Here is a 23,401-nt window from a genome sequence, read left to right on the forward strand (position 1 = left end):
TATATATTATTTTTCTCATAATATCTTCCATCATGTTCTATCACAAGTTATTGGATAGAGTTCCCTGTGCTGTACAGCAGGACCTCATTGTTTATCCATTCTAAATGCAATAGTTTGCATCTACTAACCCCAAACTCCCAGTCCATCCCATGCCCTCTCCCTCCCCCTTGGCAACCACAGGTCTGTTCTCTTTGTGCGTGAGTCTGTTTCTGTTCTGTACATAGGTTGATTTGTGCCATATTTTGGATTCCACATATAAGTGATATCATATAGTATTTGTCTTTCTCTTTCTGTCTTACTTCACTTAGTATGAGAATCTGTAGTTCCATTCATATTGCTGCAAATGGCATTATTTTATTCTTTTTATGGCTTAGTAGTATTCCATTGTGTATATGTACCATATATTCTTAATCCATTCATCTGCTGATAGATATTTAGGTTGTTTCCATGTCTTAGCTATTGTGAATAGTACTGCAATGAACATAGGGGGGCATGTATCAGACAGAACTGAACCTCAACTCTGCTATGTCACTTCCGGGTGATCTGAAGGAAATCAGTCTACCTCTTAATCTTTTTGAGATTTAAAGAAGAGTCTGTTAGATAGGCACCCATTGTTTCACTAGATATTCATTGAATATGTCACTGTTTTGGTCAGATCATGTTTGATCGAAAGTGGTTAATAGTAGAGGTGATTGTTTTGAGTTGGCCTATCTGTGAGCTTTTCCACATTAAGTTCCTTAGGTTAGGGAAGAACTCTAAATTTGGACATATGTCCCTCTGCACTTTTGCAGACATATATGTTCATGGTTTGTAGTCAATACATGATTATTTTCATATAGTTACTTGGCTAGCATTGCACCCTAATTTATCTTGAGCCTCAGCCTCTGGATTACAATAGTCTATTTTTTTTTTTATCAATTGCAAAGTTACTATAGGCTCAGGAGAAAAGCCTACACATGAAATTGCCTAGAACAGTGCTAGAATCATCTTTGGAATTTAATAAGTACTAATTGAGTGTGAATCTGAATACCTAAAGAATTTTTTCCAAATATTATTTAATATACATATTCATTTTCTTTTCTTGACCAATAGGTGAAAAAGAAAAAAAAAATAAAATAGGAAAATAAAGACTCAGGAAACATGATGGAGGATAATGTAAGAAAAAAGAATATATATATATGACTGGGTCACTTTGCTGTACAGTAGAAGTTGACAGAACACTGTAAATCAACTCTAATGGGAAAAAATCATAAAAAAAGAAGAAATGCAATGTTTTGCCCAGTTTTCATGAGTAAGAATTGAACTAATGGTTTGCTCCTGTTCGTGGTTAGTTTCCCTAAAAGATATATGGAAGCTTTAATTCTTGGTACCTGTGAATGTGACCTTCTCTGGAAATAGATTCTTTGCAGACGTAATCAAGATAGAACATATTGAACTAGGGTGGGCCCTAGTCCACTTAATGTTGTCCTGATAGGAGAGAAATTTGTACACAGACACACACAGAGCAGAGATGGCCCTGTGAAAACAGAGCAGACATTGCAGTTATCCTCCCACAAGCCAAAAAATGCCACGAATTCCTGGCAATCACCAGTAGTTTGGAAAAAGCAATGAAGGGTTCTTTCCTAGAGCCTTTAGAGAGGTCAGGGCCTGCTGATAGCTTAATTTCCAGATTTTTCATTTTTTTAAGTATAAAAGTCAATGACATTTAATTACATACACAATGTTGTGTAATCATCACCACTTTCATTTCTAAAACTTTTTCTTAGCCCTAAGAAGAAACTCTATAACCACTGAGCAGTAACTCCTCAATTGTCTTTCCACCAACCCCTCTGATAACTTCTACTTGCTCTCTTTATGGATTTGACTTTTAGCCTCCAGAAATGTGAAAGAATATGATTCTGTGGTTTTAAGCTACCCAGTTGGTGGTACTTTGTTATGGTAGCCTTAGGAAATGAATGCCACCCCATACCTCACTACCATTAGAGCTTGTCACACACAGGTCTTTGGCTTGTGCCTGGTTTTCTTGCCTGGACAGGAAATCTTCTACCTCCTGGAAGGTGAAAAGAACAGGGCAAGAGTCTGGAAGCAGAAGGAAGTGACTCACCATGGGCCTCCGGCCGATGCTGCATAGGTAGTGGAGGAGCCCTTTGGTATGGTAGATTGTAGGCTGGAGATGAGCCTTGGGGGAGAGCCACTGTCTATTCAAATCTTCCCCTCTCAGTGAGCATCTGTGACTGTAGGAACAAGCAACAAGCAAATAAATACACATTTAGAAGGAAATAACTTGAGAAAATAAGGCTCCATAAGACAAACAATTAAACTAATGAATCCAACTTCCCTCAGACTTCTGCTCAATTGGCATCAATTGAAGACAATCAGAAAGCTGCAGATCTGTCCTTTAAATGCCCGTGTTGTGATTATGCACAGCCCCCGAAAGAACTGGAAACCATATTTAACTTGATTTTGGGTAACCAGACTTTTAAGGCCAAGTTTGGGAAATGTTGTTCCCTGCTGAATACATCCATGGAGAACAAATTCAATAAATTTCCCTGTTTGGGGACTTTCAGTTCTACAAATAATTGAGTTGAGCTCAATCTATCATTCTGGGTGTATTACATATATTTCTAACTGGCCCAATAACTCTGCCAGGTGGATATTACTGTATCCCAGTGAAGAGACTGAAGCTTATAAATGGTTAAATAAATGGCCCAAGATTACTTAACTTAAAGCTAGGCTTTACATGCAAGTCTGTCTCTGAATAAAGCATAAGGCTCTTTCTCCTATTCCATTGCTTCCTCCCTGTCCATATAAATGGCACAGAAAGTTTGACATTTACCCAGAGAACCAGAGTATCTTTTTCAAAGACATCATCATGGAATATTAGTGCTAGAAATGAGCTCAAAATCATACATGTCCTCATTTGGGAAAAGGGGATGTTCACATTTGAAAGTATAAAGTCACTTTATAAAGGTGCTCCAGCTGGTTAGTCTGAATAGTGACTGCAGTTCAGAGGGATGGAAACGAAGATGCTGAGTGGCTAGTAAGGTCATCCTAAAAGCCCAGAACCATCAGAGATGGCTAAGCACAACCCATTCTCCAGAGGGGCCATTGGAAGCCCCGCTAAGATGTTATTTACTCAATGGAGCTAACAAGCAAAGTACCACAGATTAGGAAGAAGCAGGGCAGCATCTTCACTGCCTAGTCCTTCTAAACCCCTTCCCACTGCTGCCCCTTGCTGCCCTTGTCCTTCTATACTTCAGCTTGATCAAACTGCACACAGTTCCCTCTGAGGAATTGTGCCTGCTTATCTCATTGCCAGGATACCCCAGGACTCCTTAAAATTCCATGCCTTCCTACCTATTCAACTTTCAGGCATCAGCCCCACAGGGAAACTTTCCCTGTTCCCCAGGGCACTTCATTCTGCTATTTGTTGCAATAGCATCTTGAGACATCTTTAATCAGAGTCTTTTTTTTTAATTTATTTTTTATTATAGTAGATTTAAAGCGTTGTGCCAGTTTCTGCTATACTGCAAAGTGACTCAGTTATATATGATGGAAAATAATATTCAAAAAAGAATCCTTTTTTAAATATTATTTTTCTATCATAGTCTATCCCAGGTGATGGGATAAAATTCCCTGTGCTATACAGTAGGATCTTGTTGTTTATCTATTTTATTTATTGTAGTTTGCATCTGCTAATCCCAACCTCCTAATGTATTCCCTCCCCCACTTCCTTTCCCCTTTGGTAACCATAAGTTTGTTTTTGATTAGAGTTCTGATAAAATTTTTTGGATTTTTTTAAATCCTATAATTTATTTTTATTTCTCCTGCCTTTGTCTTTAGACTGCAAGCTTCCTGGGGGCAGAAAAATTTCTTTGTTACCATTAAAACTCTAATATAGTAACTGCATCAGTTGGTATTCAGTAAATAATTTGGAACGAAAAAATTTGCTAGCATTTATTTTATTATTATTTTTAAATGATTTTAATTTTTTCCCATTATAGCTGGTTTACAGTGTTCTGTTAGTTTTCAACTGTACAGCAAGATGACCCAGTTACACATACATAGATACATTCCTTTTTCTCACATTATCTATGCTCCATGACAAGTGACTAGACATAGTTCCCAGTGCTATACAGCAGGATATCATTGATTATCCATTCCAAAGGCAATAGTTTACATCTATTAAACCCAAATTCCCAGTCCATCTCGCTCCCTCCCTGTCCCCCCAGGCAACCATAGTCTGTTCTGCATGATTTATTTTAAATGTAGAATCAGGTATGTTTTCTGTATAAAGAAAAAACACTGTTTTCAATAAATCTTAGAAGAGGAAGGAAAAAGGTTCAGTCTCTTCCTTTCACCAGTTTTTCATCTCATATTTTTGAAATTATCTTTAAATATTAGTTTCCTTCTGCTTGTCAGTGCCCCTTACAGCTCACTGGAAACTGAAAATCTCTAAAATCTATTCCAACTTCACCATTCAAATATTTTGACTTGAGAAATGGTGGGTTTTTGCATCTTCCACTCTGACTCTTTTGCACTTTTTCTTACTTTTCCCCCTTCCTTCCTCTTTGTAATAGCAGTGACATCTAGAACTAGGGTTTCCACCTTGTGACCAAGGAGGAAGGTAAAATATGAAGCAGATCTTTGGGAAGAAGCAAATACCAATAGAATGAACCTGGTGTCCAAGACTTTCTCCTGAGCATATCTGCTATGTTCAAATGAATTTCTTTTCTCAAATCTAGGTACTTGCAGGCACAACATCCCAGAGACTCGGGATTTTCTTTAACTGCTCTGTGATTTGTCTTGCCTTGACCTGGATTCTCAGCAACACTGGGGATTTGTTTTTTCTTCAGAACATCACAAGTAATTAAATCAGTGGAGGGCCCTTAAAAGCATTTCTGTATGTAAAAATGAAGATGCAAGCATTATATGTGTCCAGTAGGCAGCAATTCCATGCAGCGCTCTCTACCTCTACTTTCCACATGAGATCAGGACAATATCCACACAGAAAAGACCCAGAGGTTACCAAAGAGCATATGTAACACTCTAGATTACAATTCAAAACCCCCCCCCCCAAATCCACAAACTTTGTGTGTGTGTTGTAATCAGAATAAACCTGTGTTGGTTAAGAAGGTCAAGTACAGTTTCAAGGTGGATCAAGATGGTGGAGGAGTAGGATGTCATGCTCACCTTCTCCCACAAACGCCATTGAAAAAACACATGTGCATGTAAAACGACTCCCACAGAATATCAACTGAATGCTGGCAGAAGAACTTAAACTTCCAAAAAGGGCAAGAAACCCTTGACATAACTGGGTAGAAAAAAAAGAAAAAGAAGAGAGTGAAAAGGAATCAGGATGGGACTAGCATCCTAAGAGGGAGCTGTGAAGGAGAAAAGGAACCCACATCCTGGGAAGCCACCTAATGGACGGAAAGATCAGCCGAGTCAGAGGGACCTCAAAATCACCAAGAAAAGTGCAGCAGCTGGACTGAGAACAGTAAAGCAGAGTGAGAGCTGCACAGATCATCTGATCCACCTGCCTGGACTCCACAGCCTTAGGCACTCAGGCGGGGCTGGGTGCTGAGACTTAGGCTCTGGAGGTCAGTCCCGGGGAGAGGATGGGTTGACTGTGTCTGAGGGGCGGGGGAGCAGTAGGCCACGGGCTGTGGAGGGGAACACCACAACAGAGGGAACCTGAGAAAGCCCAGGCCCACATGACAGGCAAGGCACCATTTTTGGGGAGGGCAAGAGGAGGAGGGGCGGACCACCATAGGAATGTCCCTGCATCTGGGTGTGCGCACATGCCATGGGCTCTCAGAGGGCTGGGTGGCTATGGCACAAGCGGTGGGCAGTAAGAAGCCTCCTGATTGTTTAGAGGAGACTGAGAGTTTCTTGTACAGGCTGCCTGTGGCCAGGCATCTCTTGAGTGGGCTAACTGCATCAGGGGTCTAAGTGCGACATGGTATTTCTTGCACGATCTACAGGTGGCAGGGACAAACTGCAGTGTTCATCTCAGAGGCCAGAGGGAGGTGTGATTTTCCACCACTAGGGGTCTATGAGTGGGCTCCACCTATGACCCCAGTCACCTCAGGGGTTGGTAAAATAGAAAAAAAGAGGGCACTGCAACCAAGCACCCTATGCTGTTGCTCTCAATCCCCTGGGAACACATCTGCCATGCAGCTGCCACTGCCAAATTCTCTGGGAAGCATCCAGACACTTGGTCACTGTCCCCTTCCAAGACCCTACAATTAGGAGCAGCTGGGGCAGCACCTCCTCAATGGGCTAAGTGGGACAAGGTGCTTCTTCTGTAGTCTGCAGGTGGCAGGGGGCAAACTGCCTCAGTTATCTCTGATTCCAGAGGTGGGTGTGGCCCACCACCACTGGGGATACCTGAACAAAAATAACTTGCAGCCCCAACCACCTTAGAGGGCACCACAGAGAAGGACATTGTGACAGAACACCACCTGTTGCTACTTTCACTCCCCTGGGAGCACACCCACCCTGCTGCTGCCCCTGCCAAATGCTCTGAGCAGTGCCCAGGTGGTTGATTACTGTCCCTTCCCAGGAACCTACAATTAGAAGCAGCTTGTGCAGCATCTCCTGTGGGGGCTAAGCAGGACAAGGTGTTTCTTGCATGGTCTACAGGAAGAGGGGGCAAATCACTGCAGTTATCTCTGGCTCCAGAGGTGGGAGTGGCTTGCCACCACTAGGGGGTCCATGAACACATGAACAGACACCACTTGCAGCCCCAATCACCTCAAGGGCACCACAGAGGAGGGCATTGTGACCGAACACCACCTGTTGGTGCTCTCACACCCCTGGGAACACACCAGCCCTGCTGCTGCCCTTGCCATACACTCTGGGCAGTACCCACATGCATATATCACTTCCCAGGATCCTGCAACTAGGAGCAGCCTTTACGGCTCCTCCTATGTGGGCTAAGTGAGATGGGTTGTTTCATGTAAGGTCTAAAGGTGGCAGGTGCAAACCACCACAGCTATCACTGTCTCCAGAGGTAGTTGTGGCCTGCCACCACTAAAGGTCCCTGAACAGGCACGACCTGCAGTTCCAATCACCTCAGAGGAGGGCACTGCAATCAAACACAAGCTGTTGTTGCTCTCACTCTCCTGGGAACTCACACACCATGCTGCTGCTACTGCCAAATGCTCTGGTCACCTTGTAGATCTGCCTAGAACTCATTACCACCTCTCAGTGCCCTGTAACTAGGAGTAGCCTGTGCTATGTTCCTGTAGGTACTTGCTGCTGTTGAGAACCCAATGACCAGGTACTGACTGCTGGCCCTATCCACTGCCTCTTTCTCCCTGAAAACATACTGAGCATCCTAGGGATAACAGCCTACTCAAGCTGAAGAAAAAGACAGAAAATATTCAAACTCCCACACCAAAAATAAATAGTAACTCCCCCCAAAAAAATACGAAGGAAGTAGCCTTACAATACTACAGTTTGGCTTCCCCAAACTCACAGAAAAAGAAAAACACAAGTGAGATGAAGAAAATTAGAAACCATTCCCAGTTAAAGCAACAGGAGAATTCACCTATAGCAGTCAACAGTGAAATAGACCTCTGCAGTCAGAGAGACATTGAGTTCAAAACGGAGATAGTGAAAATACTGAAGGAATTAAGAAAGGATATGAACAGTAATGCAGATTCCTTTAGAAAGGAACAAGAAAATATGAGGAGCCAAGAAAAACTAGAAAATTCATTTGCAGTGATGCAAACTGAGCTAGAGGCAATAATGACCAGAATGAATAATTCAGAGGAACGAATTAGTGACGTGGAAGACAGAATAATGGAAATTATCCAATTAGGACAGCAGACAGAAAACCAAATGAAAAAACATGAAAGCAATGTAAGAGACCTATGGGATAATATAAAGTGGGCCAATCTAGGCATAATAGGAATTCCAGAAGGAGAAGAAAAAGAAAAGGGGATTGAAAATATATTTGAAGAAATTATGGCTAAAAACTTTCCAAATCTAAAGGATACTGATTTCAAGATATAAGAAGCGCAGAGGGCCCCAAACAAGTTGAACCCAAACAGGCCCACACCAAGACATATTATAATAAAAATGGCAAAAGTTAAAGATAAAGAGAGGATTCTAAAGGAACCAAGAGAAAAGCAGTGTTAATTATAAGGGAACCCCCATAAGGCTATCAGCTGATTTCTTTACAGAAACACTACAGGCCAGAAGGGAGTGGCAAGATACATTTAAAGTGCTGAAAGGAAAAAATTTTCAGCCTAGAATACTCTATCCAGCAAGAATATCATTTAAAATAGAAGGGGAAATAAAGAATTTTCCAATAAATAAAATCTAAAGGAGTACAGCAATACTAAACCCATTCTAAAAGAAACATTGAAAAGGCTTCTCTAAGTTAAAAAAAAAAAGAAAAATTAGGATAGAGGAAACCACAGCTGGAAAGCAATCACTTAAATAAGCCAGTATACAGAACTAAATAAACATGAAGATGTTAAAAAAAAAAAAAAGGACATCAAAATCATAATCATACAATGTAGGGTAGGAAAGGAAGAAAATACAGATTCTTTTTTATTTTAATGATGTGTTTGAGCCTATATGACTATCAGGCTAAAGCAAGCAGATACAGGAAGGGGTTAACATACTTAAAAAACAGGGCAACCACAAATCAAAACCGAACATTATATTTGCAAAAACTGAAAAGTACTCAAACATAAAATAAATGGAAACCATCCAAACAAAAAAAAAAAAAGAAAAAGAAAACAGAAACATAGACTCAACTGGAAAACAAGGTTTTAAATGGCAATAAATACATATCTATCAATAATCACCTTAAGTGTCAATGGGCTGAATGCTCCAATCAAAAGACACATAGTGGCAGATTGGATAAAAAACCAAAAACTTTCAATCTGCTGTCTACAAGAAACTCACCATAGGGCAAAGGTCATATATAGATTGAAAGTAAGGGGATAGGAAAAAATATCTCATGCCAATGGACAAGACAGGAAAGCAGGAGTTGTGATACTCATATAAGACAAAATAGACTATAAAATGAAAGCCATAAAGACAGACAAAGAAGGACACTATTTAATGGTTAAAGGATCCATTCAAGAACACGTTATTACAATCATCAATATATATGCCCCTAATATAGGAGCACCCAGATACCTACCACAAATACTAACAGACATAAAAGGAGAAATTGATGGGAATACAATCACAGTAGGAGACTTTAACACCCCACTCACATCAATGGACAGATCATCTAGACAGAAGATCAATAAGGAAACATAGATCCTAAAGGACACAATAGAAGAGTTAGACTTAACATTTTCAGGACATCACAACCAAAAAAATCAGAATATACATTCTTCTCAAGTGCACATGGGACATTCTCAAGAATTGATCACATACTGGGGCACAAAGCTAACCTCAATAAACTTAAGAGTATAGAAATTATTTCAAGTATCTTCTCTGACCACAATGGCATGAAACTAGAAATCAACCAAATGAGAAAGAACACACTACATGGAGACTAAACAACATACTCCTAAAAAACCAATGGGTCAATAAGGAAATCAGAAGGAAATTAAAAAATATCTAGAGACAAATAATAATGAAGACAAAACCACCCAAAATCTATGGGATGCTGCAAAAGCAGTATTCAGAGGAAGATTCATAGTGATACAGGCCTTCCTCCAAAAAGAAGAAAAGTCTCAAATTGACAACTTAACCCACCACCTAAATGAATTGGAAAAGAAGAACAAACAAAATCTAAAGTCAGCAGAAAGAAGGAATACACAAAGATCAAAGAGGAAATCAATAAAATAGAGATAAAAAGAACAATAGAAAAAAATCAATAAAATAAGAGATGGTTATTTGAAAAGGTAAACAAAATTGACAAACCTCTGGCCAGACTCACCAATAAGAGGAGAGAAAAAAACCCAAATAAAAACAATAAGAAATGAAAAAAGGAGAAGTCATAGCAGATACTACAGAATTACAAAAAACCATGAGAGAATACTATGAACAAATTTGTATGCTAACAAATTTGACAACCTAGAAGAAATGGACAACTTTCTAGAGACTCACAGCCTGCCAAAACTGAATCAAGAAGAAACAGATCAACTGAACAGACTGATCACTAGAAATGAAATTGAATATGTCATCAAAACACTCCCTACAAATAAAAGTCCAGGACCAGATGGCTTCACAGGTGAATTCTACCAAACATACAAAGAGGAAATCATACCCATCCTCCTTAAACTTTTTCAAAAGGTTGAAGAAGAAGGTACACTCCCAAAGATATTCTATGATGCCACCATTACCCTAATTCCAATACCAGACAAAGATACCACCAAAGAAGAAAACCGTAGGCCGATACCTTTGATGAATACAGATGCGAAAACTCTCAACAAAATTCTAGTCAACTGAATCCAACAACATAAAAAAAAGATCATACTCCATCTCAGGTTCACAAGGTTGGTTCAACATACACAAATCATTCAACACCATAGACCATATTCACACAAAAAGAGTCAAAAACTACATGATCATCTCAATAGATGCAGAAAAAGCATTTGACAACGTCTAACATCCATTCATGATAAAAACTCTTACCAAAGTGGGTATAGAGGGCTTAACATAATAAAAGCCATTTATGACAAACCCACAGCAAATATAATACTCAATGGAGAAAAGCTAAAATCTTTCCCACTAAAATCTGGAACAAGACAAGGATGCCCACCCACTCTCACCACTGTTATTCAACATAGTACTGGAAGTCCGAGCCATAGCGATCAAACAAACCAAAGAAATAAAAGGCATCCAAATGGGAAGAGAAGACGTAAAATTGTCACTGGGTGCAGATGACATGAAACTATATATAGAAAACCCTAAGGACTCAACCCAAAAACTACTTGAACCAATCAACAAATTCAGCAAAATAGCAGGATATAAGATTAACATTCAGAAATCAGTCACATTTATGTATACTAACAATGAAATATTAGAAAAGGAATACAAAAATACAATACCTTTTAAAATTGTACCCCAAAAAATCAAATACATGGGAATATACCTGACTGAGAAGGTGAAAGACTTATATGCTGAGAACTATAAAATATTAATCAAGGAAATTAAAGAAGATGTTAAAAAATGGAAAGATATTCCATGCTCCTGGGTTGGAAAATTTAATATTGTAAAAATGGCCATAACCAAAGCAATCAACAAATTCAATGCAATCCATATCAAATTACCCATGACATTTCTCACAGAACTACAACAAACAATCCAAAATTTATATGGAACCACTAAAGACCCAGAATTGCCAAAGCAATCCTCAGGAACAAAAACCAAGAAGGGGTATAACTTTTCCAGACTTTAGGCAATATCACAAAACCACAGTAATAAGACAGTGTGGTACTGGTATTAAAACAGACATACAGACCAATGGAACAGAATAGAGAACCCACAAATAAACCCAGACACATATGGTCAATTAATCTTTGACAAAGGAGGCAAGAACATAAAATGAGGAAAAGACAGTCTTTTCAGTAAGTATTGCTGGGAAATCTGGACAGCTTCATGTAAATCAATGAAACTAGAACACACCCTCACAACATATAGCAAAATAAACTCAAAATGGTTGAGACTTAAATGTAAGACAAGACACCATTAAACTCCTAGAAGAGAACATAGGTAAAACATTCTCTGACATCAGCCTTACAAATGTTTTTTTCAGGTCAGTCTCCCAGAGCAACAGAAATAAAAGGAAAAATAAGCCAATGGGCCCTAATCAAACTGACAAGCTTTTGCACAGCAAAGGAAACAAAAAAGAAAACAAAAAGACATTTTACAGAATGGGAGAAAATAGTTTCAAATGATGCAACTGACAAGGGGTTAATCTCTAAAATATAGAAACAACTTATACAACTCAACAGCAAAAAAGCCAACAAACCCATGGAAAAATGGGCAAAATACCGGAATAGACATTTCTCCAAGGAAGATATACAGATGGCCAATAAGCACATGAAAAAATGCTCAACATCAGTGACTACTAGAGAAATGCAAATCAAAACTACCATGATTTACCACTTCACACCAGTCAGGATGGCCATCATTAGTAAGTCCACAAATTGCTAGAGGTGGTGTGGATAAAAGGGTACCCTCCTGCACTGTTGGTGAGAACTCAAGCTGGTACAACATCTATGGAGAACAGTATGAAGTACCTTAGAAAACTATACGGAGAACTACCATATAACCCAGTAATACCACTCCTGGGCAAATATCCAGACAAAACTTCCCTTGAAAAAGATACATGCACCCATATGTTCATTGCAGCACTATTCACAATAGCCAAGACATGGAAACAACCTAAATGTCCATCAACAGATGATTGGATTAGGAAGAGGTGGTATATATATACACAATGGAATACTACAAAGCTATAAAAAAAGAACAAAATAATGCCATTTTCAGCAACACGGATGGAACTAGAGACTCTCATCCTGAGTGAAGTAAGTCAGAAAGAGAAAGACAAATACCATGTGATATCACTTAGATCTGGAATCTAATATAGGGCACAAATGAACCTTTCCATAGAAAAGAAAATCATGGACTTAGAGAATAGACCTGTGGTTGCCAAGGGGGAGGGGAGGGGGAGGGAGTGTGATGGATTGGAAGCTTGGGGTTAATAGATGTGGACTATTGCATTTGGAATGGATTAGCAATGAGATCCTGCTGTGTAGCACTGGGAACTCTGTCTAGTCACTTATGATGGAGCTTGATAATGTGAGAAAAAGAATGTATACATGTATTTGTAACTGGGTCACCACTGTGTACAGTAGAAAATTGACAGAACACTGTAAACTAGCTATAATGGAAAAAAAAATCATTATATATAATAAAAAAAAAAGAAGGTCAGTTCCAGACTCTCAGCTCTGTCAGCAGCTATGGGGTTTAGCATCTCTCTGAGAGTCAATATTATCATATGCAAAAGAATATAGGTATGCTCTACCTAGCTTCCAGGATTATTTTGAGGATCAAATGAACTGATATCTATTTTACACATTTACCTGACTAAATACCTATGTAACTCTATCTTCACCATTGCCTATGTTCAGGTCATATCCCCACTTAGACCCACATGCACATCCCCATCTCTGTCTGTATCCACATCCTCATCTATATCTATATGCTCAGGGATGCAAGGCATCACCTGATCAGTGTTCATTCGTTCCTTATCTTATACTAACATTTTTTCCATATGAAGAATAATCGGGGAGTTATATACAAGTTGATTGGTAGGGAGAAAAGCCTTAGCTAGGAACCCAGACAAGAGGCTGTGGTTAGTTTTAAGTTCAAATTGATGTGAGCACACCTAAGGGTGGAAGCAATGAAACTGAAAAGAATTTACCTAAGGAAGAATGCAAGGAAATAACAATATAAATTGCTGATATGACTATTTAATAGTACCAAGTGGGTCATTAAATAGTATCAAGGGGAGGATGGTGTCTAAGATCAATTAAATTCCGATATGCGGATTTAGAGAGAAATTGAGCCAGTGCAAGACTTAGGCAACCTGTTAGTTGGGAATAAACTGTGCTTGTTTTGCAGAGGTGGAGACAGCAGTATAAGAAGTTTGTGTGAACTTGGGAAACCCATACGTGTGTATTTGTATTCAATGTTCTTTGTGTGGCTTTGATTTTGAGAGCATCTCTCTGTGTGCCTGTGGCTTCAGCAGCCCCTATGTCTCTGCAATTGCAGATTATTACAATATGTACTACACCTAACTTGAGTGCTTTTCCTTTTAAAGCAAATCCATTTTCTTCCAGTCTCCAAATCCATTTGGCATTTTGTGTTAATAATATCAGAGATTCATGCAGTCAGAAGAACCACTGCTGCTCTTCCCGGGGATTTGTTTTAAGCATTTGAAGATGAAATGTACCCCATCTTATTATCTACTGTAGCATTTCTGAAATGACAGCTGCTCCCTCTATGTGGAGGGAATTAGCAGATAGACAGCTATGACTGGCTGGCAATAAATTCAGTGCCTCTAATTTCTGAAAAGGGGTCATCCCTCAAATAGAGTTTGAAGTCCTGCTTTGCTTGTAAGAAGAGTAAAAGAGTGAGCATGGCTATTTTTTTCCCCACTGAAAACTGCAGACTTACAGAGTGGAGGGAGAGGGGGAAGATTTCCTTTGGGTTTTCACAGGGGAAGTGTTTCAATCCAAATAGTCCTCCTCATTTTTTTAGAAGAAAAGCATGTTTTAACTATAGTTGAGTTAAGAAAAAGCTTAGATGCACAAAGTGTGTTAGATCTAGGGATACCAAACATCCTTTGCGTCCTGGAATGTTGCAGTTTTAGTCTTGAAATTCCTATATCCCAAGAATTCTTGTTGAACTGAGAACGTTGTTCTCCCAAATGCAAGATTCACATTATAGGAGGTATTTCAAAAGTAGGATCCCTGATCAGAATTGGGTCTTTTTTTATTGACTTCAAATGACTTATTTATTTATTTATTTAGTCTTTTTATTAGGGCCACACTCAAGTCATATGGAGGTTCCCAGGCTAGGGGTTGAATTGGAACTACTGCTGCCACCCATGCCACAGCCACAGCAATGAGGGAGGGATCCGAGCCACATCTGTGACCTACACTGTAGCTCATGGCAATGCCCGATTTTTAACCCACTTAGCAAGGCCAGGGATCAATCCCACATCCTCATGGATACAAGTTGGTCTCCTTAACCTCTGAGCCATGATGGGAACACCTCAAATGTTTTATTTGGGGTATATCCTCCCCACCACCTCAGGCACCTTCACTCCCTATTTTTACCTCTGAGTGCTTTACGTACATATTATGAACTTGCTATTTTTTAGGTATTTGCAGCCTGTGTCTAGGATGTTTCTCTTACCATTAAACCTACAGTTTCTGGTAGGACAAATTCCTCACCTTAAAAAAAAAAAAGACTTTTGATATCCAGAAAATATGGTCATTTTATGACCAAACAAAAACATCTCAGCATAAATCATTTTTTTAAAAAAATTAATCAGTAGGGCAATCCCAAGAGGTCACTGAATAAAAGCCATAAACTTCATGACAACCTAAAGATAGCCTTAAAGGCCAGACAGCCTAAAGGGAAATGATGTCACTAGAAACCACTTTTTTAAAACATTAATTGTGGATTTTATGTATCTGTTAAGAACACGGCTTGCCCTGACTGGAAAATGGGAAATAATATAACCAAGGGCCTTGACAAGCAGATCCTGAACTACCAGGACCTCTGAAGCAAAGAAAGAACCACGAGTCGAGGAAGAAAAAAAATCAAAAGTGAGTCACTTCCTAAAAGAGAATCTATAAAGCTACAGTCAAACAATAAAATGATTCAAAAAGCTCCCATCCATCCGTGACTGATTAAAGGAGAGATGGGACCCATCAGACTGAATGAGTGATGCCAAGCTTGATAATATTAATGCCTGTGGCACAGCAAGCTCCGAAGTCTAAAGAGAGGCAGCATGTTTGAGATTTAGCAAGCGATTCACCATTCACTGCACATCCTAGTAACAGGAGGCAGCATGGGTGCAGGAGGAGAATGTTTATGAAGGTAAAGGGATGCACGGAAGCTTCAGAAACACAGCAGCGCAGGGCACTGTGCTCCAGACACTCCTCACAGAGCTTTCCAAATAAAGATTGCATGGATGAGGAAAGGGAGGAAAGAGGGGAAAACAAAAGGCAGCTTATTTTAAGGCCATGGTTGTTGCATAGCTCAAACAATCAGGGTTGTCAGAGACATATTATCATGTTCAATGTATTTTCATCATGCAAAATGCTCAGAGAGGCAAAAATCTAGAGAGAAAGGAAATAAAATAGATCAAAGCTAGGGAATAAAAGAGGTCAAAGCCAGGTCAAAGGGGAATAAAAGAGGTCCTTCAACACCTCCAGGAACCCTGCAATGTGGTGCCAGAGGTTTGATTACCCCAGAACCTAGGTCTAGAAAGCCATGGTCTTTAAAAGATGGGCCCAAAGAACTGATCAGAATTCAGATGTCAACTTTGTTAAATCAATTACCCCTAGTTAACACTTGAACATAGGTCAATCCAAACCTAAACTGATTATCTTTATGTTCTTGTTCCTCAAAGTATGGTCACCAATCCACAGCATCAGCATCCTGTGGGAGATTGTTAGATATGTAGAAACCTGGTCCTAGCCCAGAACCTACATTTTAACAAGATGCCCAGAGAATGTGGATGCACGCTTAATATGAGAAGCAGTGCCTTACACTATACCTTAAGTAAAGAAAGAAGGTTAACACTTACAAAGCAACCATGGACTTTATAGAGACTTTATTGCCACCACACTTCCAGGAATATAGAGCATGTGCTATTTAAAATCCCAAGCTTCTCACCCAGAGGAGCACCAGCTACAAAAGTTTGGACAGCCCTCCCCCTACCTCCTCAACCCGTTTCCCCCATTACTATCTTAGTCTCTTGTATGGTTTAATTTAAAAACTGATGTGGAATTAAGATGAAAATGTGTTTCCTCTAAGTTATTTTAAAGAGCCTAGTTTCATGATATCATTCAAACATCCTACAGAGTAATTCAAAAGATAATAAGGTGAGGACAAGCTGAAATCAGGTCAGACTAGATTAAAGGGTGGACCCTAAAATATCACTTTTATATATAAAAAATATGTAACCCATTAATTCACAGTTCTGCATCACACTTGACCCCACATATAACTGCCTCCATAAAAATAGATATCACTTCTTTTGAAACACTTAATATTCTCAAGTTAAAGTTTCTAAAGCTATGTCTTAAGACCAATAACTATCTGTGAAGGACTTGCTGAACACATTTAAGTAAACAATGAAATTTTTGTGCCACCAATTCTGAGACCAGCTAGCAAGTAATCACTTGAAGTCATATAATATAACTGGCTGACATTTTGCACTATGTACTATTATTTATCAGATATGAGCATTATTTAATTTCTGAGATTTTAAATCCATCAATAATTCTCACAAAAAGTTGTCAGAATGGGAAATTGTAAAAGAGATTTTCAAAAAGAACTAATGATTATAATGTTAAAAAAATTATCTTTTGAAAAAAAAATTCAGTACTCATCTCTGACAAAGACAATCTGGAAAATAAGAATGGGTGGATACTTTCTAGTCATGCGTATGTGTTTAAAAAGTATACATCAATTCTGATTAAATATATATACACATATTTGTGTGTGTGTATAATGTATATATATATATATATATGTATGTGTGTGTGTATATATATATATATATTTTTTTTTTTTTAAAGCTGGAAGTCTTAAAGGAAGAATTTCACTTAATGGAGAAACATTACAGGAATTTCTCCTTAAAATCAGGATCAAAGTAATGAAGACCATTATCACTATTACTATTAAACATATAACTAGAAGTATTTTCCAAAGAACTTGGACAAGAAAAATCAGTTAAAAACATACAAATTGGTAAAGAAGATATAAAATCATATCTATTTTCCGATGATATTGCCAGTGATAGAAAACCAATGATTAACTCAAATAATAAATAATTCAGTAAGGTAACATGATATGATATCACAATACAGAAGAAAATGCTCATATACGAGAGTGGTTGAATAATTTGGTGCACTTAAAAACTGAGGTATTGTGCAGCTGTTAGAAAAAAGGAAGGTATCTGTGAACTAATGCAGTATGGTGATTTTCATGATATAAAGTTAAGTGATAAAAAGTTATATAAATATCAAAGCATATTTAGGAATGAAGGAGACATAAGACAAAACACATACATATATCATTTGAACAAAGAAATACAAGACAAATCAAAAACTAATAAAACTGATTACTTACAGAAGGCAGATGGAAATAGGATATAAAGTATGGATGAATGGGAATTGGGTAGGAGGAATAAATGGCAAGTGACACTTCCCCGATCATAACTTTTTGTATTGCTCCACCTTTAAGAACCATGTTAATGTTTCATATACTCATTAAATAAATGAATATAATCAACTATAAGAAAACCGTGAATAGAACCCCGCATGGATTACAGTTACAAGTGAACTTAACTTGGTGGCAAATAAATAACACTGAGCGAAATAAGAAGTAACTGACCCAAGTAACTTTAGAAAAAATTTGTTGCTATATACTCTAAAGATAAAGATAAAACAAGGATTACACAAATGTATTTTTCACAGCAGTATGCAATTCGGAGCTAGGAATTCTAAAACTACTTTGGGAGTTCCCATTATGGCACAGTGGAAACGGATCCGACTAGGAACCATGAGGTTGCAGGTTCGATCCCTGGCCTTGCTCAGTGGGTTAAGGATCTGGGGTTGCCATGAGCTGTGGTGTAGGTCGCAGACACAGCTCAGATCTTGCATTGCTGTGGCTGTGGTGTAGGCCAGCAGCTACACTCCAATTTGGCCCCTAGCCTGGAAACCTCCATATGCCATGGGTGGGGCCCTAAAAAGACAAATAAATAAATAAATAAAACTACTTTGTATGAATCCTTGAATTAAGTAAATAAGTAAATCAATTATGAGAAATGACAACCAGGTTTATCATAGTCATGGAGAAGAGTTACAAATAAAGGATTAACTCTGGGATATTGCATTGGAATCAGAAGTATCAGCATGAACTCATCGTTTCATATAGATAGGTAAATAAATAGATACAAATGCATGTGTATTGTGTGTGTATGTGTATGTGTGTGTTCACACATTTACTGCCTAGCTCTGTCTACTGGAAGAACCTAGAAAAAATAATACCCTAGTAGCAATGAACATATGAAATTCCCAGATCACAGTTTCCAAGTCCCATTATTTAATCAAAGAGGTCAGTGATTCTTGAAGAAATGGGTTTGGGAAAAGAGAATATCAGTCTAGAATATATTATGATGCTGGAAAGTAAAAAAAGTACTCAATAGGAACATGTTGAAATGACAGAGGAATCAGTTTAGGGGAATTCCAATGATCAAATATGCTAAGATTTAAACAGTAAAACTATAATAATAGTAACATATTATTACCCATAAATAATTATTCATAAGTCTGTACTAACAAAGAAAAACAGAAGAAAGAAAGGAGTTCCCATCGTGATGCAACAAAAACGAAGCCAACTAGGAACCATGAGGTTTCAGGTTCGATCCCTGGCCTCACTCAGTGGGTTAAGGATCTGGCATTGCCGTGAGCTATGGTGTAGGTCACAGATGCGGCTTGAATCTGGCGTTTCTGTGGCTCTGCTGTAGACTGGCAGCTGTAGCTCTGATTAGACCCCTAGCTTGGGAACCTCCATATGCCAGTGGGAATGGCCCAAGAAATGGCAAAAAAATAAAAATAAATAAATAAAATAAATAAATAAAGACAAAAAAAAAAGAAAGAGAAGGAAGGAATAGTCTTTATTTTAGTAGAATTTGAATTGGCAAAATAGCAGAAGTAAAATAAAATTATAACTTGATAAATATCACATTACTAATTGTTGCAAGCAAGAATCATCAATGGATGCTAAAATTAGTGAGTGAAAGTATGAACAACAGAATATTTACATAGAGTCAGAGAATCTCCCCACAAGATACTTATTATTTTAAAGGGAAAAGTATAGTAACTTTATGGTAAAACAGCCTTAACCAACTGGTCAAAGGAAATATCAGCATTAGTGATAAGTAGAAACATCATACATTTGTTGATAAGGTACAATAAATAAGAAGGGCACAACATCACCTATGCTATGCTCTTGCCAAAAATACAAAATATGAGTCTAATCATCAAATTCATATCAAGGTATATTCTCCAAAAAACAGAACAGAATTCATAAAAAATCCAGACTTTAAAAAAAGACTGAGAAATTATTTTAGATTGGAACAGATTAAGAGGACACGACTACTAACTGCATTGCTGTCATCCTGGAAAAAGTACATTGTTGGCACAAACGGTGAAATCTGAGTAATGTCTGTAGAGTAATTAAAACTAGTGCCTTGATATTAATTTCCTGTGTTTCATCATTATACCATGGATATGTGAGATGGCATTTTAGGAAAATAGGTAAAAGATATAGAAGCATTTCTGGTATAATTATTACAACTTTTCTGTCCAATACCTATTATTTCAAAATAAACAGTTAAGAGGATTTTAAAAGTTAAATTACAAAAAAAGAAATCTATAATTCATGGGAAACAATACATGTAACAATTTAAAAACTCAAAAATGAGGTAACTCGATAAATGGTTAAAAATATAATTTTGTAAATGAAACCTAGAGCAGAAAGAATATGAGTGAATAAATATAACAAATAATGCCTTATGAGAAAATATGAAAAAAATTAATCCTAAGGAAACAAAGAGTGAGAAACAAAAAGGATTCAAGAGAAAATGATGCATAGTAATACATATTAGAGATAGTCGATGACCAACATAATAAAAACACCTAAGAAACAAAACAAAGCCAATGATCAAAAGAATAACTAAAACCTACATTGAAAAAAACCTTATGAAATAATTTTAAAAATTAAAATTATATATTAAAATAGCTTATTATGTATCTGAAGATGTTATTCCAGAACAACCAACATCAAGACATAATTGGGCAATATTACTGGATTTTAACTTACTGGAGATATAGGCAATAAAGGCAGGTGAATTTAAAAATTAAAATTAGCTTATCCCTTTTTGACAGCAATGCCTCAGAAGAAAATTAAATTGTGATATTCAAATAGTTGAATAAGACATTTAAGGAAAGAAAATATGAGATGAAGATTTTTGTATCCATCAAAACTGATCTTCAAATACAAAGACACAATGTTATCAATATTCAAGAATCCAGGGAATATTATCCCTATGAGCCTGTCCTTAGAAATATATCAGACAACTACTCAGTCAAGCAAAACAACCAGAAAGAGATGGACATTTTCAATTTTTATAAAAGTAACCTGTGTCTATTGATGCCACAGTATTTGTTTTACATTATTATAATAGTTCTCTTTACCAGAAGTTTAGCCCTTTGAAGATAAGATTGATTCTTGCCACATCTCAGAGTCTCCAGAGCCCAGAAGAGCACCTGGCTCCCAGAAATTATTCTACGAATGTATATTAAAGTGACTAAAATGGAATTTAATTTAAAATTTCTAGTTTAAATGTCCTAAATGAAGTGTGCTTAATAAATGTTTATTAAAGCAAAAGCAATTACAAAGCAAAATTGTTTTAAGAACTTCAAATGCTTTCTAAATCCACAAAGGGCAAAAACACTTTATTCCCAATGTTTATTTTTATCTTAGTTATTATGTTTTGATATAAAGTAAAATGAATACTTATATTTCACTGAATATTGAAAGATCCCATCACCACATGAAAAATAAATAAGGCACATGTCATCTTTTTACATCAGACCAGTTGATTATCAAAGCCGTTTTTCCACATTATAACTAACACTCGTTGGGTGCTTGTTTTGTACTAGTCTTTTGTTAACTGCTTATATGCAGCATCACCACTAATCTTCGCCATAACCCTACATCCATTTGTTATAACAATTTCCACTTTGCAGATGAGGAAACTGAGGTTTAGAGAGGTTAAGTAACTTGCCTAAATTAGAACAAATAGATTAGCTTCTAAAACCACAATAAATACAAAATATAGAAGCAAATTATTTATAAGATGCCTAAAAGTCTTAACCACTGTATCAGCCATCAACCCGATGTCCTCAAGGGATGAAAGATGGGGAAGAAAGCTTCAGAAATAAACAGTCCCTGCACACCACCTATGAACCAGCATGTTTCAGCTTCTGATGTACACATTAAACTATAGAGTCAATCTTTGTTTGAAGAAAGGATTACAACATTTAAGAAGTGATAGCATGTAGTTCTAATGCCATAACTAGATCTAGCCTTAGAAGTCTTTTGATACCTTAGTCTCCAATTTTCTCATATGTAAAACTTAATAATCTCTTTCATACCTGACAAGTTGGTATAAGGTATAAAATTATATTCAAAAGACAAAAACATTGTATAAAAACATATATTATTCATCAATTTGCCAAATATTTATTGTTATAACATCTACTAGGTGTTAGGTGCTATTCTTATTCTGAGGAACACAGCAGTGAACAAGCCCTGCTGAGAATTTCATTCTGGGGATGATCGTAGAGCAGTAATTCAAGACTGACATATGTCCATCTTGCTTTGTTAATTTCTCAGCACACTGACAAGCACATGCAGCCAACCAGTTCATCATTATCTAAGGAATTCCCAATTGTACTTCTGCCAGAATATTCCTTCTCTGGGCAGCCACTGTCTAAATTATTTAAAACTGCAAATTTTTGTTTTTTACTATTAATTAATGGATTTAATTATGGGATATTGATTTCTTTGCTGTGAGAATCGTTCTACATGTAGATATGTTCTTTTGATGTGTTTGTGGGAGAAGGTGAGTGTCATGTCTTACTCCTCCACCATCTTGATCTGTCCCCTGATTTCTTTCCTGGTTATCTCTGTCTTGGCAGGGATCTCCATAACACTAGATGCTTTGGATTAAAAGTCTCTGTACCTTCCTTGTTAGAGGGGAACCCCTTGATGAAAAAAATGCCATGTAAAGCTCAAAACTATTACCATTGAGAAAAATAATTGTTTTTATAAAATTACAATGAGAGTTTCATTCTCTTATCCTTAAGAAAGAATTCATAGAAAAGCTTACAGCTGATATCTCCCAAAGAAGTCCAAAGATCAGGATCCTTTATTGGATCCTAAGACTAAATGACACCTCATGTTTTCCTTGTTGAATGGAAAAAAATCCATGGCTCTTTACTTGTTCTCTATTTCTATACCTCAGAGGTTTCTTTTACATGAAGGTAATTTTGCCTTATGGCCCAGAAAGCATACTGGACACTTACAACTCCCTGATGAGCTGTAAGCCTAAAAGTGTCTCCAGAGAGCACAACTCTTCCCTCTCCAGCTAACCTGTAGGGATGGCAAGGAAGGTGATTCTCCACTTTCTCTAGAGTATGGCAATGTATTTAAATCTGGTAGATAATAAAATCCAGATGGGTGTCTTGGGGAAAGGAATAGAGATGTCAAAAAATAATTTCTGCTGATTGGGAGTCTCAGTAGCTCAGAAACCTTCACCCCCATCCTCTGAAAGCAATACTGACTGTCAATACTATCCGAGAAAGGAAGGAAGACCATCATCCAAGAAGCCTGGTATCCCTTCTTCTTGAAGCCCTGACAGGAAAAAGTACAGGCATAGGAATGATACCATTTGCAATGCTAAAGACAAGGTCAGAAAGCAAACTGAGTTTTAGTTTTGGCTTTGACATTTGCCTCCATGCGATCTTAGATAAGTTCTTGATTTTGCTTGAATCAGAGTTGCTATTTGTTTAAAAAAAAAAAAAGCAGGACACAT

General features: G+C 37.5%; 1 protein-coding gene across 15 annotated transcripts in view; it reads right to left on the bottom strand.

The window, feature by feature from the left end:
• AGBL1 (AGBL carboxypeptidase 1) overlaps window positions 1–23,401 on the bottom strand; it is a 1,231,135-nt gene that overhangs the window by 475,627 nt on the left and 732,107 nt on the right. For all 15 annotated transcript variants that reach the window (XR_014820420.1, XR_014820412.1, XR_014820416.1 and 12 more), the window contains one exon: window positions 2,105–2,234. Coding sequence is in view for 9 of the 15 variants with exons in the window: in XM_084983081.1 (XP_084839207.1) it covers window positions 2,105–2,234 (130 nt within the window). In the remaining 6 variants the exon portion in view is untranslated. The remainder of the gene's footprint in view (window positions 1–2,104; window positions 2,235–23,401) is intronic.

This window comes from Sus scrofa, chromosome 1 (assembly GCF_054392235.1).
Source record: "Sus scrofa isolate SSC_HxYL_T2T_F1_AM1 chromosome 1, Sscrofa_HxYL_maternal_Yorkshire_Landrace_v2.0, whole genome shotgun sequence".
NCBI classification, from domain to species: Eukaryota; Metazoa; Chordata; class Mammalia; order Artiodactyla; family Suidae; genus Sus; species Sus scrofa.